Here is a 13,981-nt window from a genome sequence, read left to right as displayed (position 1 = left end):
TCTTTTGGGCAGAGCCTCCTCTTCCAACAAGTGTGCTGTGCAGATGTGATGGTGTTGAATTCTCCACCTTTGAAAAGCTGAAAATGAAGGTTGTCTCCCTTGGGTATGGAACTCTGGATTAGTGGTTTTCCCCTTGACTCTGTACTGTCCTGGCTCCAATTGCTTTTTGGACTCCATTGCTTATGACTGGAAGTCAGCAGTCTAAGAGGTGTTGTCTCTGTAGTACTTGGGTCGTTTTTTTCCTCTGTCTGCCTTCCGGCAGGCCTCTCTTTAGCTTTCTTATCACTTAGCTGATGTGCAGTTTTCTTTACATTTATTCTACTTAAGAGTTTGCAGAGATGATTGAATTTGTCAATTTGTCTTTCATGGAATGTAGTTGATTTGGGCCATTATTTCTCTCATTTTCTAGGATGTCTCTTTGATATCCTCTTGTCCCTGAGGCTTTGTATCTTGCTTCTTTCGATCGTTTTCTCCCTTCATTCTTCACACTGGTTGAGTTCTATCAAAATATACATTGCAGTCCTTCTCTGCCTTTTTGTCTCCCCACTCTTAACCTCTCTGGCCTGGTTCCAACTTCGTGTCATGCCATTTATTCTCCTTTGTAGTGGATGAGGGGTATCTGAGGCAACATAGTTCAGTGCTAGCTGGGGTAGAAGGGTTTGGGTGCCAGAGAGAATGAGGCCAGGTCTTCTGGAGAGACCATAAAGGATAGCAGATGAAGGGAGGTGGAAGAGAAGCAGGAGGGAGATTTACATTTGGTAGATTCCTGTTATGGTTCTGGTCTCAGAAGATCTGCCCAACAATCCACCTAGAAACGCCATCATCCCACATATCAGTTGACAGAGACTCTCTGGGGTAATAACATAATACAGGTGGTGAAGTGACCATGAGCATGTGACTTGAGGAAACATATCTGTCACCTTCCTTGATGGGGCAGGCTTTGAAGATGACTTCTAGCCTTCAAATTCTCAGTCCAAACACTGTCCATGATGTACTTTTTTTTTCCCTTCTGGGCAATCTTCATTTAAGAACTTGAACTAGAACTAACAGCCACTGAGTCTTTTGAGGGCTGTGTGCTCCCCCTCCATGAAGGTTATTTTTGATACAAGGTTACATTCTATTACCAGACCAACTTCGTACCTTTCGGGGCACTGCCTAGGCATGAGGATACAGCAGTGAGCAAATGGAAGAAAAGCAAGTTCTTCCAACTCTGTCATGACTTCTCCCAATTTAAACACTTGCTTTTCGCCTCATTCTCTTAACTCAGGGTTACCTAACCTGCTAGCTCACTTCCTGGCTTTCTTGTTTGTGGGCTTGAAGTCATTACCTCATTTGATTAGGGTCATTATACAGTTAGGCACCTGAGGAGTCAGCCTCCTGCTGGCACATGGTGACTGTCCTTTCAGTAGTTACTCTTTATGGAGATCCGTAGTAGGGATGTTCCATTTTCTCTCTTGAGTTTTTGTACTTGGGTAATTTTCTTAGTAGTAAATATGCTGTGCTACTCTAAGAGCATTGGCATGCCTCAGCCTCCCTGATATCAAACCGTCACAAGGGATACTTTCCAAACTAGTCTTCTTTGCCTCCTAGGTGGTAAGATAGTTAAGGCTAATAAGCATCCCTTATCCAAAATGCTCCTACCCATTTTTGTGCGTGGGGCTTTGGGAGACCTTTTCGGATTTGGGGATATTTGTGTCTATATAATGTGCTGTTTTATGGAAACAACTCTAGTGCAAACGCAAGCACCTCATAGCTTAGGGAGATTTTTTTAATCAAGCACAAAGTTTCATTGGATGGAATCTTCTACTTGTGGCATGATGGTGCTACTCCAAAAGTCTTGAGGGCCCATATCTGCAATCGCAGCACTTGGAAAGGTGGAGGTAGGGGCATCAGGAGTTCAGGGACAGCCTCAGCTATGTAATGAGTTTGAGGTTAGCCTGGACTACATGAAGCACTGTCACAAAACAAAACAAGAAGTTTTAGGTTTTGTCGAATTTTTTGATTTTACATTCTGAGATTAGAGATATGTAATCGAATCCCTTTGTATTGACACCCGCCCCCATCCCTCTGATCCTAGTGCTCATGAGACTTTTGAACTGGTTCTTTGTCTTTCTATGCCCTAATCTCCTTGCTGTTATAAATGCCTGACGTTTCCATCTTTACTCCCGAACCTCACAGAACCTTTCCTGATGACTGTCCCCACTCTTCTTTTCCTTCCCCTAGGATATGGACACGCTGCACCTGGTACTGATGCTGGCAAGGCCTTCTGTATGTTCTACGCTGTGTTGGGCATCCCTCTGACGCTGGTCATGTTCCAGAGCCTGGGTGAGCGCATGAACACCGTTGTGCGCAGGATGCTGAGGCGTTTCAAGAAATGCTGTGGCATGCGCAACACTGATGTTTCTATGGAAAACATGGTAACCGTCGGCTTCTTCTCCTGCATGGGCACCCTGTGCCTTGGGGCGGCTGCCTTCTCCCAGTGCGAGGACTGGAGCTTCTTCCACGCCTACTACTACTGCTTCATTACACTGACTACTATAGGATTCGGCGACTTTGTGGCCCTGCAGTCCAAAGGTGCTCTGCAGAAGAAGCCATTCTACGTGGCCTTCAGCTTCATGTATATCCTGGTGGGGCTGACCGTCATCGGTGCCTTTCTCAATCTCGTGGTCCTGCGATTCCTGACCATGAATACCGATGAGGAGATGCTGGAGGGAGAAGTTGCGCAGATACTTTCTGGAACCCCAAGCAATGCGATACATGTGCCACGTGGCCACTTTAGCTTCCATCCTGTGGCCTTCCTGAGGAAACATGGCAGGACTCTGTGCTTTCTCTGCTACCCGCGTGGTGCCGCCGCCCAAGATGATGACGATGATGATGTTCCTGAGGTTGTTACGGTGGCTCCTTCTGGTGCTGCTGTGGTTCACAGGAATGTCCGGGCTACTGTCCACTCCGTTTCCTGCAGGGTTCATCAGCTCTCCCCAAACACACTGAGGAACACCTTCTTCCGGACCCCGTTCGGCACCATCATCCCTCCTGGGTTCCACACCTGCAGGCATCAGAACCACAGGATGATCCTCCGTCGCAAGTCCATCTAAGTGTGGGAGGGAAGTAGACGGAGTCATTTGTCATGCAGATGTAAGTTCCATTGGCCCAACTCCTCTTTCTCCCCTTATTTATTATTACTCTCCTTTTTTCTGATTACGGTCATCATCATTCCTTTCTTCCTTCCTTTCCTGGTTTCATTTCTTTCCCACCTTTCCAGCCAGGCAGAGCTGTCCAAAGGGAAAAATAGAGGCCCAATCCTCTCTGAAACTGGCACCTGAGCACGAAGCATGGATTCCTTCCTTTCTCCCCAGCAGAGATATGCCTTACATTTCTCCCTACCCTGCCTCCTCTCTCTGGGGTGGCTTTCCTAGGACAGGTATGAGAACAAGAGCACCAAGACAGAGCTGAGAGGATGCCCAACCCGAAGCCTTTGACTGCCTACCTGTAGTGATGTCTCCGACCTTAACTCCTCTCTTTTTCCCCAAGGACTGGGTGGCTGTATGTACGCATGTGCAAAATGAGTGTGTGTGCTTCTGTGTGCAGGTGTGTTGTGCGACAAGGTGGAAAGTATCAGGTATTCACTTCCCTTCTCACTCATACAATTTTATTAACAGTCTCCTGGAGGCTGCTTCCCAACAAACTAAACCCTGCGAGGTTGATCACCTTGCCAAATTGAGCACATCCCATAAAAGCACTTTTGACCCAAGATGTATCATATGGCCATAGTTTCAAGTGGCTTCTAAATCCCATTCACTACTCTTCAGGGTAGAGGTGGAAAAGACCACGGATCAGGTCAGCTTACCAGTTTAAAATGAACTCTTAAGACGCACGCACTTTTGGGAACTGGTGACATCCCCACATCCCTGACACAAGGAAGAGGAAGCTAAGGGTTCCAAGGAGTAGTCAGAAGCCACCAGTGTCACCTTCCTCAAGACATTTTTAATTTCAGCATTTCCAGTTCCAACAGCTTTCCCTGCAGCTGGAGTTGTCAGGGTAAATAGGAAGATTGTTGGGACCCAAGAGTCTCTATTTTATTATTTCCCTCTTCCAAATGATGATGACTGTGACAATGATGACTCGAAAGCCTCTACCTGCATGGATAAGAGTCCTAGTTTTGGAATGCTTGGATGAGAATGGGTATCAGAATGATGATGCGGTTTCTTTTCCTAATAAGAAAGTGACAGGGCATTCCTTGTTTAAATATATATATAGAGAGATATATTTCAGGAAAGATTCTCTAGATGCATTGAGTCTGTAAATAGGGAGAAGTTCTCTTTACATGTTGGTCTCAGGAAGTGTTTAGAGGCTGTATCTTGGCCTACTGGGGAATTGTCAATCTCAGGGGATGCTTTTGTCTAGGTAGTGGAGAAATTCTTCCCCACTATCAATAAAGGATGGCCCTTTAGGGGATAGTTCAGGCTAGAGAATATGGCACATGTAGGCCCTTTCAATCGCAGGAGTCCGAGGGCAGCTCGGCCTCTACATTCACTGAGGGACTCTAATCTCTCTCATCACCATCCCTGTCATCTCTAAAAGTCACCCATTCACTCATCCTCCCACTCCTTCTTCGTACACTGGAAGTTTCTGGCTTTTGGATGGAAATGGGCTTTGGCTACACTACGCATGCACAAGGAACGCACTTACTGATCTTCAAGATTTCTTAAAGGACACAGCATTCAAATGCCACCAGTCCCAAGCATGTGTGCCACTGGGCTGAAACCAGGAGCATCCAGGACTCCTCTGGAAAGTCAATGCATGCACTTAATGCTACACCCCGTGTTGAAACATCCCCCTTCGTCTAGGACACGGGACCTTCAAAAGGAGTCTGTGAACCTTAGACTCTCTTGGCCAAAGTTGACATATACAAACTTCAAGGTCTTTATCAGTTCACTTGTTTGAGATTTTTGTTGTATGGAATGCCCTGCACAGGGTTCTCAAGTCTGTCCAGAGAATAGAAGCAATCAATCTTCTTGAATGTTTTTGCTCTGCAAAGAGATTGTTGGCTCTTTTGGGTCACAGACGTGACAATCCTGATGCCTATATGCAGAGTACTTTATGCCTCGGATGAGGCTTCCTGGAACACATGTAGGAACCCCCTGAAAACTGTTGTAAGATTTTCCCTCAAATGGGGGGTATGTGTGATCAACTCTGATCTGTATATGGCGCTGAGGCACTGAGAGAACCAAAGATCTACTCTCAGTCCCTACCCAGAAGGGTCCAGAAGGTGGACTCCCTGACACCAAGGTGTCCTGACTCAGCCCTCCAGTGGAGGAGGGACCCTGCTCTGTGTCTCCATAGGGCCAATCATTAGGCCCAGGAGTCACATCAGAGGGACATAGGCTCAGCCTATCTGTAGAGCTGGCTTCCCACTCATGGATCTGTGCAAAGTGGTCACACAGTGACCATTGAATGGAAAAGATTTAATGGCAGGGAGATCCCCTCTTCCTAGGGAAATATAGACAGCACCTTCTATGTTCTCACGAGGCTGACCCTCCCCTATTTTCTGCAAGGTAAAGAGTTGTAGAGTGAACTCGTTCTTGTAACACCTCCCTCCCGACCCATGTCTTCAGCTTTTTATCGCCAGTTTAGCTTTGGAAGAAAGGGCACCAGGTTGTCTCTTCCAAGCTCAACATAAGAGCATGGAGGGAGGGAATGAATCTTGGCCTATCTCTCTGTGAGTGGATCTTCTCGAATGACCCATTTGTTCCTTAGCATGGAACCTGGTGAGATTATTCTCTGGGCACATCCAGTGATGTGCTCCCTTTGGGGGGAGGGCATGGAGAAGTCAAGTTCTGAAGGACTTTCCTCTTTACAAGATAAGAGTGGGCCACTTCCGTGAAGAGCCCACCAATAGAGGCCGAGGGCCTCCAAGTGGGGGGCGGGCAGGGAGCTCCACTGATTCTCCCATTTTCCGAAGAGGACACTGAGGTTCAGGAGGGTCAACATATCTGAGGTCATGTGTCCAGAATATAGGTCTTTACGATTCCTTTTGCTGTTGTCCTAGCTGCTGGTGGCTGTTTTGAACAGCATTCCAAAGATCCCCCATTGCTGGACTGTATCGTGTCTCTGGCCAAGGCCTCTCTCCCTCTCTCATACACTTGGCAACTTCTTTCGGCCAAGTGATTGTTGTACACTTCCCTCCATCCAGTTAACCAAACCCCTTCAACAGTAAGGGAGATGACCTCATGCCAGGTTATTTGCATAAGGGACTCAGCTTCAGGAACCGGAGGCTGGCTTGCTGTCCAGTTCCTGGAAGTCAATTTGCCTTGTATATACTTAATAAGATATCTGACTCACTTGAACTCTTCACTAAGTGATCTCCATCTTTACTTCATCAAGGACAGGAAGAAGTAGACAATGCTATGGAGTAACCCAGTGCTCTGGGCTTGCTGATTTCTAGTGTTCATCCCATTTTGACCCTCAAAGGTACCCATCCCAGGAAGAAAGTGCTGTCTCACCCTTTAGCCTGTTAGACTTTGAACATCAGAGGGAACCTCCCTCTCTGGGTTTTGAGATTCTCTTTTAGGCCCCAAACTAGAATCAGCTCTGTGCTTTCTGGTTGCCCCATTCAGTCCGAAGGCCAAGTCAGCAGTCTCCAAGCATGCTGCAAATGCTATCACTCTCTTGTAAGAGTTGTGAGAGTCATGGGGGGTGATTGATTGACAGGGGTGCTGGCACTCAGCATGGCCATAGTAAATGGGCACACCTGTATGTTCTCTGTGCACCTGATTGAGAAGACATCTGGAGAGTAAGTAGATAAGCTGAGATAGGTCATTTTTATCATTTTCATCCAGATATGAAAGCTGTATGGACCTTGAATCCTAGTGCCAATCTATTCCAGCTGGAATCTGGAGGGATCAGGGTTCTTCAGAGATCTCCCTTGTCTGTGCACTCTGAGAGAAAGAAAGAGATCAGAAAATGAGGACCTATCATGGGGGCTGCCAGCCTTACTTCCACACATTCTTTCTAAAACAATGAGCCCTAAGTCAGAGAATCATTGAGAGTGTCCACAGAGGTATGAGATCTGAGGTGGACGCCGGAATGGGTCCATTCTACCAGCTCCAAGCTTGCCGGAATCTGTTCACTGTGGCTCAGTTCTGAAAGTGGTTATGACCTTCACGCACATCCGAGATGCATTTCCCTCCAGAGTCAAGGTCTTTTCAGGACCTAGGAGGCATCCTAGGTGAGGAAAGAGTGGTAGGGCAGGGAATGGTTCTTCTGTCTTGCCTCACTGGGCTCTTGGAAGTCATTCTGCTCCTTGAGCCTCTGTAGCTTTCTTCTTAAGAGGATGGTCAAGTGAGGATGGGGAATGTAGGGGCACTTAGCACAAGATGAGCTTGACCACAAGGACCTTTGGCTTGGATGATCAGGTCACCTTTGAAGATTAGGCCACCAAAAACCCAGCCAAAATCGTGACAGGAGATGGAGAGCTGGGAAGGCGAAGAGACCCAAGTGCTGGCATAGAGCATTGGTCATTATGTGGACCTCGGTGTCACGCATCATGGGTTCCCTACACAGTGCTGGGCTTGTATTGACTTTCTGTTATCCCATCTTGACCACATGTTGGTAGAGTTTGCTGCTTCAGGAACACAGAAGTCTATGATCATGATTCCCTTGACACCAACTTTGAAAAAAATCCAAGGCTGACAGAAAAGTTGATAGGACAGCACTATGGGTTTTCTGATACCTCTCACCCAGAACCCCAGCCTCAATACCCCCCTCAACACTGAGAAGGTTGGAAGAAAAGGTGTCATGATGTCTACAGCTTTTAGGTGGTTCAGCCAAAGACAACATTGTATATCTCCCATGACAAGTGCATTCTCTTACATAGTAGTACCATTGTCACACCTAAGAAACTTAGTATAAGAACATCTAATACAATAATATAAGCTGTATAAAGAATTCCCCAAGAGTGTCCCCCAAAATGTCGTATTGAGCTTGTTTGTGAATCTAAGACGCCTTCCAAGATCACACCCCACACCTGCTTGTCTTGTTGTTCCCCAACCCCCCAATTGAGGGCATCTCCCTCACTGTGTTTGTGTCTCTTGATAATTGATAGTTTTGAGGACCCCAGGCCCGTAGTCTTGTAGAATGCCCATGATCTGCTGTCGTCTGCTCGTTGCCTCGAGTTGAAGAACTGTTGACAAGAAAATGATGTAGTTGATGTTGTTTAGCCCTGATTTATGCATTGGATGTTTGTCTCTCTGGGGACCTCTGTGGTTACTGATTTTGTTGTGAATAAATAAGTCATATTAAATATTGTTTTCCTCTGTTAGGCGACCTAACTGCATCTTCAAGAGAGGCGTCCATGGATGCTGGGTTTCACTGTGAAGCCCAAGCAGGCTTCGGATTTCTGACCTCTCCCGGGGACCTCTTCCACGAGGGGCGAGTGTCAGCACCCTTTCCCTTAAAGACCTGTGGGAATGGCCCAGCTATACCTAGACAGAAGGCACAGAGCCATGGTCCTTGTAGGGTCCCTTGCCTGCAAATCTGTTGGGCCGCCTTGGCTCCTAGCGGCAACCTCATGAGTGGCGATGACCACCACACTCTCTCCTCATTCGATACCATAGAAGTGTGACTTATTGTCATGTCACTGCCCTAGCCATGAAGGGCTATATTTGTTATCTCTGTCTTTGAGATGTTTGCTCTGGCATGTTCTAGAGCACAGTCCTTTGCCTTCCGACCCGTGAGACGTACCTGCTATGGCTGTGTGACCTTTGCTTACCCTCCTGGAGGGTCTCCCTGTTGCTCTGCAGCATGGAGGTAGAGATGGAACACATTGGTCCTCCCTTCAAAGTCCTTCCTGCCCTTTTTGCTCCCCTGTAGACTTAACCCTTCTCTGTGTTCCTCTATGTTTGCTCCTCATGGGTGAACACACCGAGAAGCAAATTTCCCATGGGTCAGCCTTAGGAGCAGAGAGTTAGAAAGCACTCACAGAAGGGAGGAAGGCCCCAGAATATAAAGCAAGTCCAAGCATGAGTTATCTGGCTGAAGTAGACATGGGGTATTCCAATGCAAATCCTTGGAAACAACCCAAATCCTGGTTTGCATTGCATTGCTCGCTATTCAATTGCACGTGCCTTGGGGGGTTGAGTGCGCCATTCACAATGGGCCCGCCATTCACAATGGGCCCACAGCGCCAGAGGGTGGGTACATCTTCAGACTATAGAAGCATGCTGGGATGTTTCTCCCTGTGGTAGGTGGGTCTGGTGATGGGAACATCACAAGGGAATCAGGTGGTGCAGTGTCAATTTCTCCACGGAGGAAGGGTGGTTTGGGAGTCATGCACATTGACACAAGACCCTGGACCTCTGGGGCTCTGGGAGAGACAAGAACACCCACTTCTTGTTCCCTCTCCCATCCCCAGAGCAGCATGGTGTGGTGAAAGCTGCTTGGGGCTGGCATTTTACACACCCGGGACCAACCTCCGTCATTCACAGGTGGGTGGTGGCTTTACCCCTCCATGCCTCAGTTTTCACACTCTCACATTGGAGGTTCTGAGCAGTTCCCACTGCACAGGGTGCTTGTGAGAACTACATGTGAATGTTTCCTGAGCACCTGCTTTGCTCTCGGGAAAGTATGTGCCCTTGGCCCAGCTCACCTCCCTTCAGGTCAACTGGATGTTGTGGGGTCGTCCAAAGGATAACTCCAGACCTATTCTGGTGCAACGCTGTACAGATAAAAAAACATCAAGTCCTGTTGTACGCCCATGCTCTGCTGCTAGCAGGGGTGTGGGTGTTGGGCAGGAGGGCAGTCAGAGCTCTTCTGTTCAGCAGGTGGCTGACAAGGCTCAGAAAAGCTGCAAGACTTGATCTCCAAGACAAGGTGTCTGCGGATCCCAGAGGGCTGGTACTGAAGTGTGTGGGTGGGAGGGGGTGGAGGCCTCGAACACAGAAAGTCATACAAGGGCACAACTTAGAAAAGGGAGGGAGGGGTGTTACCTTTGAGGAAACCACATGGGTGGGGTTCACCCTGGGGAGGAGGCTTTGCATGGATTCCTAATGGAGGGGAGAAACTTCCAGGAATGTACCTGGTGCCAGGAATGTACCTCCTTTTCCTGCTTTAGTAATGAATGCTAAGAGGGGAACCATGTGCTGTTTAAGCCTGTAATTGTCATTATTAACCTTGTAGACATTTGTCTTCAGGCATCATCTTCGTACCAATGGACCCTAGAGGACACACCTTGGACCAACGGTATTGAGTTCTCTGGCATGAAGGGTGGCCAGCAGGCCCATGCACATGGCAGAAAGTGGCTGCCACCTGCACGGGACAAAGGGCTTCTGCTGGACCCCATCCAGTAACACTGTGTGACCCTGTCAGGTGACCCTTCCTGAGAGGTAGACCTGAGAAGGACTTCGAGCATAGAAATGTTCAATCCAGTCATCCCAGCCAAGGATGGTTCTGAAAGGATGGGGCGGGGTAGAGCCTCATCCTGCAGATGCTGGTATAACTGATCTTCTAAGAACATGGGGCTGGAAATTTGCCTCAAAGAGTACTTTGGTCTTGTCTGAAATTGTGTGGGGACACAAAGGTGGACAGTGGGAGGGGTGGGCTTGATCTTCTTCTCACTGTACCTTCACCATGGTGACAACTGACATGAAGGGCTATGTCGGGAGAGAGCTTATGGTCTGGAGGGAGGTGGGAGAAGAGGAAGGAGCTTGAATTACTCGGTACATTTGGCTTTATAGTTTGCCATTTTCTCTTGAGTCCTGACCTCTTTGGAGGCTCCAATCCAGTTCTGGGGAGACTTGGTATCCAGAGAGCACGCTCAATTTGGAGTGTGAGGTGAGGTGAGGGAGGATCTTGTAAACTTCAGGCATTAGCTTTGGCTCTGGAAACAGTGTTGGCTTGCCTTTTGCAGCTTGCTGGGCAGTGGGTAGAGGGGACCCTGGGCATCTTCCTAAGAGCCAGCCCTGACGTGCCATCCTTACATAGGGTTGTGTCACAGGGCCTTGGCAAGTCATTTCTCATCCTCCTCTGCAGAAGATGGAATGGCCAGGCCAGAAGTGGGTGTCTCTTGGATACACACTGGTACACAGGAGATCAAACTCATGTCAGTACACCCTAGCTCTTTGTTGGCATTTGGTAGACGAGGTCAGAGGAGAGACTAGGTCAAGTCCTTACAAGCTGGTACAAGATTCCCAAGGATGGGTCAGTCACCCTCTCTCGGGGACTTATCCTTTGCCAGGCTGAGCTGTATTGTGGACTTTTCACTGAAGAACTGGCCTGCATCAAGCTTATCACCCATCCAGTGGCCTCTCCTTCAGCTCCCTTGAACAATGGCACGGTTGTGGGTGGGACATTCATCAGGCAACCAGGCCCTCGTATTCCTAAAGGGCCCTTGCCTTTCTTCGCCTAGAGAGGATGGCACAGCTCCCGATGGGAATTGCAGCGGTGGGGACATTTCTGTGTAGTAGTGACTGATGTCCACTTAGTGGTCCCACTGTCACTCACAGATGAGCTGGAGCAATTGTGCCACAGTAAGAGTCACTCTGGAGAGCTCTGTGGGCAAGGCCCTCCCTGGCCCCGTGAGGCTGTGAGTTCAGTGGACCACATGCTTCCAAGATGTGTTTAGGGAGCAGAGAGAGGAGCTAGAGCATGCCTTGACAATTGTTTTCATTTTTTCAAGCTGGAACTTTAGAAGTTGGGTAGAAAAATAAAACTCAAATGAAACGGGGAAAATGCGATGAGTGGGAACCCAGTGAAGCAGAACCCACAATTAACAAGATTTCTCTGTAATTTGATGGCTCCTCAGAGAAGACCATATTCCAGAAAAGGGCTAATTATACCATTTGTTCATTCAGGCCACAAATAGCATCTTGACAGCTGGTTTTGGGTTGGGAAGGCCCTTCTGAGGTCATCTTAGCCCATCTTCTGCCTTATCAGAAACCTCCACCAAACAGACACTGTGCTGAGGGTAGAGACCCCCTGAATCCTGCTGGGCAAAATTTGCATAAGAATTCAGGTTGGTCCCATTGGGAGAAATCTGGGATATTTTGTTATTTTTCCATACATTGATAGAAAGGTTTACAATTACACACAGAAGACAAGGAACAGAGGATGTCAAAGACAGTGAACTGAATTTTTACCCCACAGTTGATAAACAGGGGAAGAAGATGCTGTAGCCTATTCCTAGCAGGTTAAGAAAGAGTAGAACATTCCCCTCATAGCTGTACTGTCTTAACCTCAGCCCAGTGTATATCTGTGTACCTCATGACAGCAAAACAAAACCAGCCCACAAGCAAAAAACAAAGCACCTGTCATTTGTGACCCCAGGTATAGACATGAAGCTTGAATTAGTGTCGAATGCATCTCTGTCAAAATAAATGGCATGTACTCACAGAGTTCATGGGGGTGGGGGAGATGGGGGGTGGGAAGGTGGGGGGACATGGGGATGTGGGCCCTCATGTAATCATGTGTGTGTGTGTGTGTGTGTGTGTGTGTGTGTGTGTGAGAGAGAGAGAGAGAGAGAGAGAGAGAGAGAGAGAGAGAGAGAGTATACATGAACATATTCACTAGGTATCTTTGGATCTAATGTTTTTTGTTTTGTTCTTTTGGGGAGGGGTACATTATTGAGTGTTTTTGTGTGGCGAGGGTCTGAAGGTGAAGCTGCCAAAGGCTGGCTACAATGCCCCCATGGGAAGGGCAATGAGAACCTTCAGAGTGCCACAGGAAACGAGGTTGAAGTACTCTCTAGCCATTGTCACATTCCAGGAGGGTGGCGCAGTGCGTCCTGAGCCCAGGTGGGACTCTCCCTTTCTGTCCTAGGGTTGGGGGGTGGATTTGCATGACAGGTCCAGCACAGGTACCAGGCCTTGGGCAGAACCCTGCACCTGAAGAGACAAGACCAGCGATCCCTGCCCAACTACAGAGTCCTCTGTGCTCCTGTGTGTACCCCGTGTTCACCTTCTCTGGCCGCTCAGCCTTCAGGAGAGAGAGAGAGAGCACCTTCACAAAAGGCCTTAGAACCCTACCCCTCAAGTGAATATCAGATGTATTTGTTATGTAGCTTACCTGTATTACCAATGTTTACACATCTTAGTAGCCAGCTAGCTCATGTAAAATATGTACCTTACGCAGGGATTGTAGCTTTTCTTTTTTTCTCTTGTAATAAATGCAGTAAGCAAGCTGTATACATCTCATATGTCTTTGCGGGAAAATCACCTGCTGTTGTAGACTTGTAAACTATTGCACTTTTCTATTTTTTTTTTTTTAATTAAAGTGTCTGGCATGTTTGCACTGTGTTCTAGTCTTCCTCCGTCAAACTACGGGTGGGCACCCTGAGGGTACGTCATTCATGCCCCCATTTCCCTCATTGCGCAAAGACTCCTATGTTCACATTTTGGGGTCCAGGCAGTCTTTTTCCTCCACTCCATGGTAGTCACCTGGGCTGCTAAGCACCCAGCTGTTGGGCCTTACAGGTACTCGGGGTTTGTGGGAGGTGGGGTGGGGGCTGTGAACCCAGCCAGCTCACCTCTGTCTTCATTCCTTTCACTCATACCTAAGGACTCCAGTGACACCATCCATGGCCTTTGTCACATTCCCACCTGGTTTCCAATCAGCACTTCAAGTCTCATTTGCACACAGATGAATTCTTCTTCTACACAAGCAGTCGTCTCCTGCGGATGAACTTGAGGACTCATGGCTTACCTTTCCCATTCCAGATCTGAGCCCCCAGAATATTCTGTTGGTTCTTCTTTCATCAGATCTCTACCCCCTCACCCCGTACCTGTCCGCCACCAACTATCTCGGTCTCCCATGGTGACAGAAGCAGCAGAAATTCTCACACCCCATCCCTCACTGTCGCGCCCACGCTACCACCCCTTCACCATGTCAGAACAAGGGGCTGAGGATTAAAGCAGAAATCGGGTCGTTTGTCTCAGTAGAATGCCGTTTATTGAAGGAGGGGAGGAGGCCTTAAATACAGGCTTACAGC

General features: G+C 48.1%; 1 protein-coding gene across 5 annotated transcripts in view; it reads left to right on the top strand.

Annotated features, from left to right (window-relative positions):
• Kcnk9 (potassium two pore domain channel subfamily K member 9) overlaps window positions 1-12,162 on the top strand; it is a 40,337-nt gene extending 28,175 nt beyond the window's left edge. The window contains exons 2-5 of one of the 5 annotated variants that reach the window (XR_008220527.1): window positions 2,224-3,135; window positions 8,322-9,485; window positions 9,822-9,870; window positions 10,177-12,162. Coding sequence is in view for 1 of the 5 variants with exons in the window: in XM_052747951.1 (XP_052603911.1) it covers window positions 2,224-3,095 (872 nt within the window). In the remaining 4 variants the exon portion in view is untranslated. The other 4 variants (XR_008220526.1, XR_008220525.1, XR_008220524.1 and 1 more) reach the window with 4 other exon arrangements.
• Window positions 12,163-13,981: the final 1,819 nt, after the last annotated feature.

This window comes from Peromyscus californicus, unplaced genomic scaffold (genome assembly GCF_007827085.1).
Source record: "Peromyscus californicus insignis strain IS unplaced genomic scaffold, ASM782708v3 Scaffold_20__1_contigs__length_68692818, whole genome shotgun sequence".
Taxonomy (NCBI): Eukaryota; Metazoa; Chordata; class Mammalia; order Rodentia; family Cricetidae; genus Peromyscus; species Peromyscus californicus.
The sequence above is the reverse complement of the archived record's forward strand: the minus strand, read 5'-3'. Positions and strand labels throughout refer to the sequence as shown.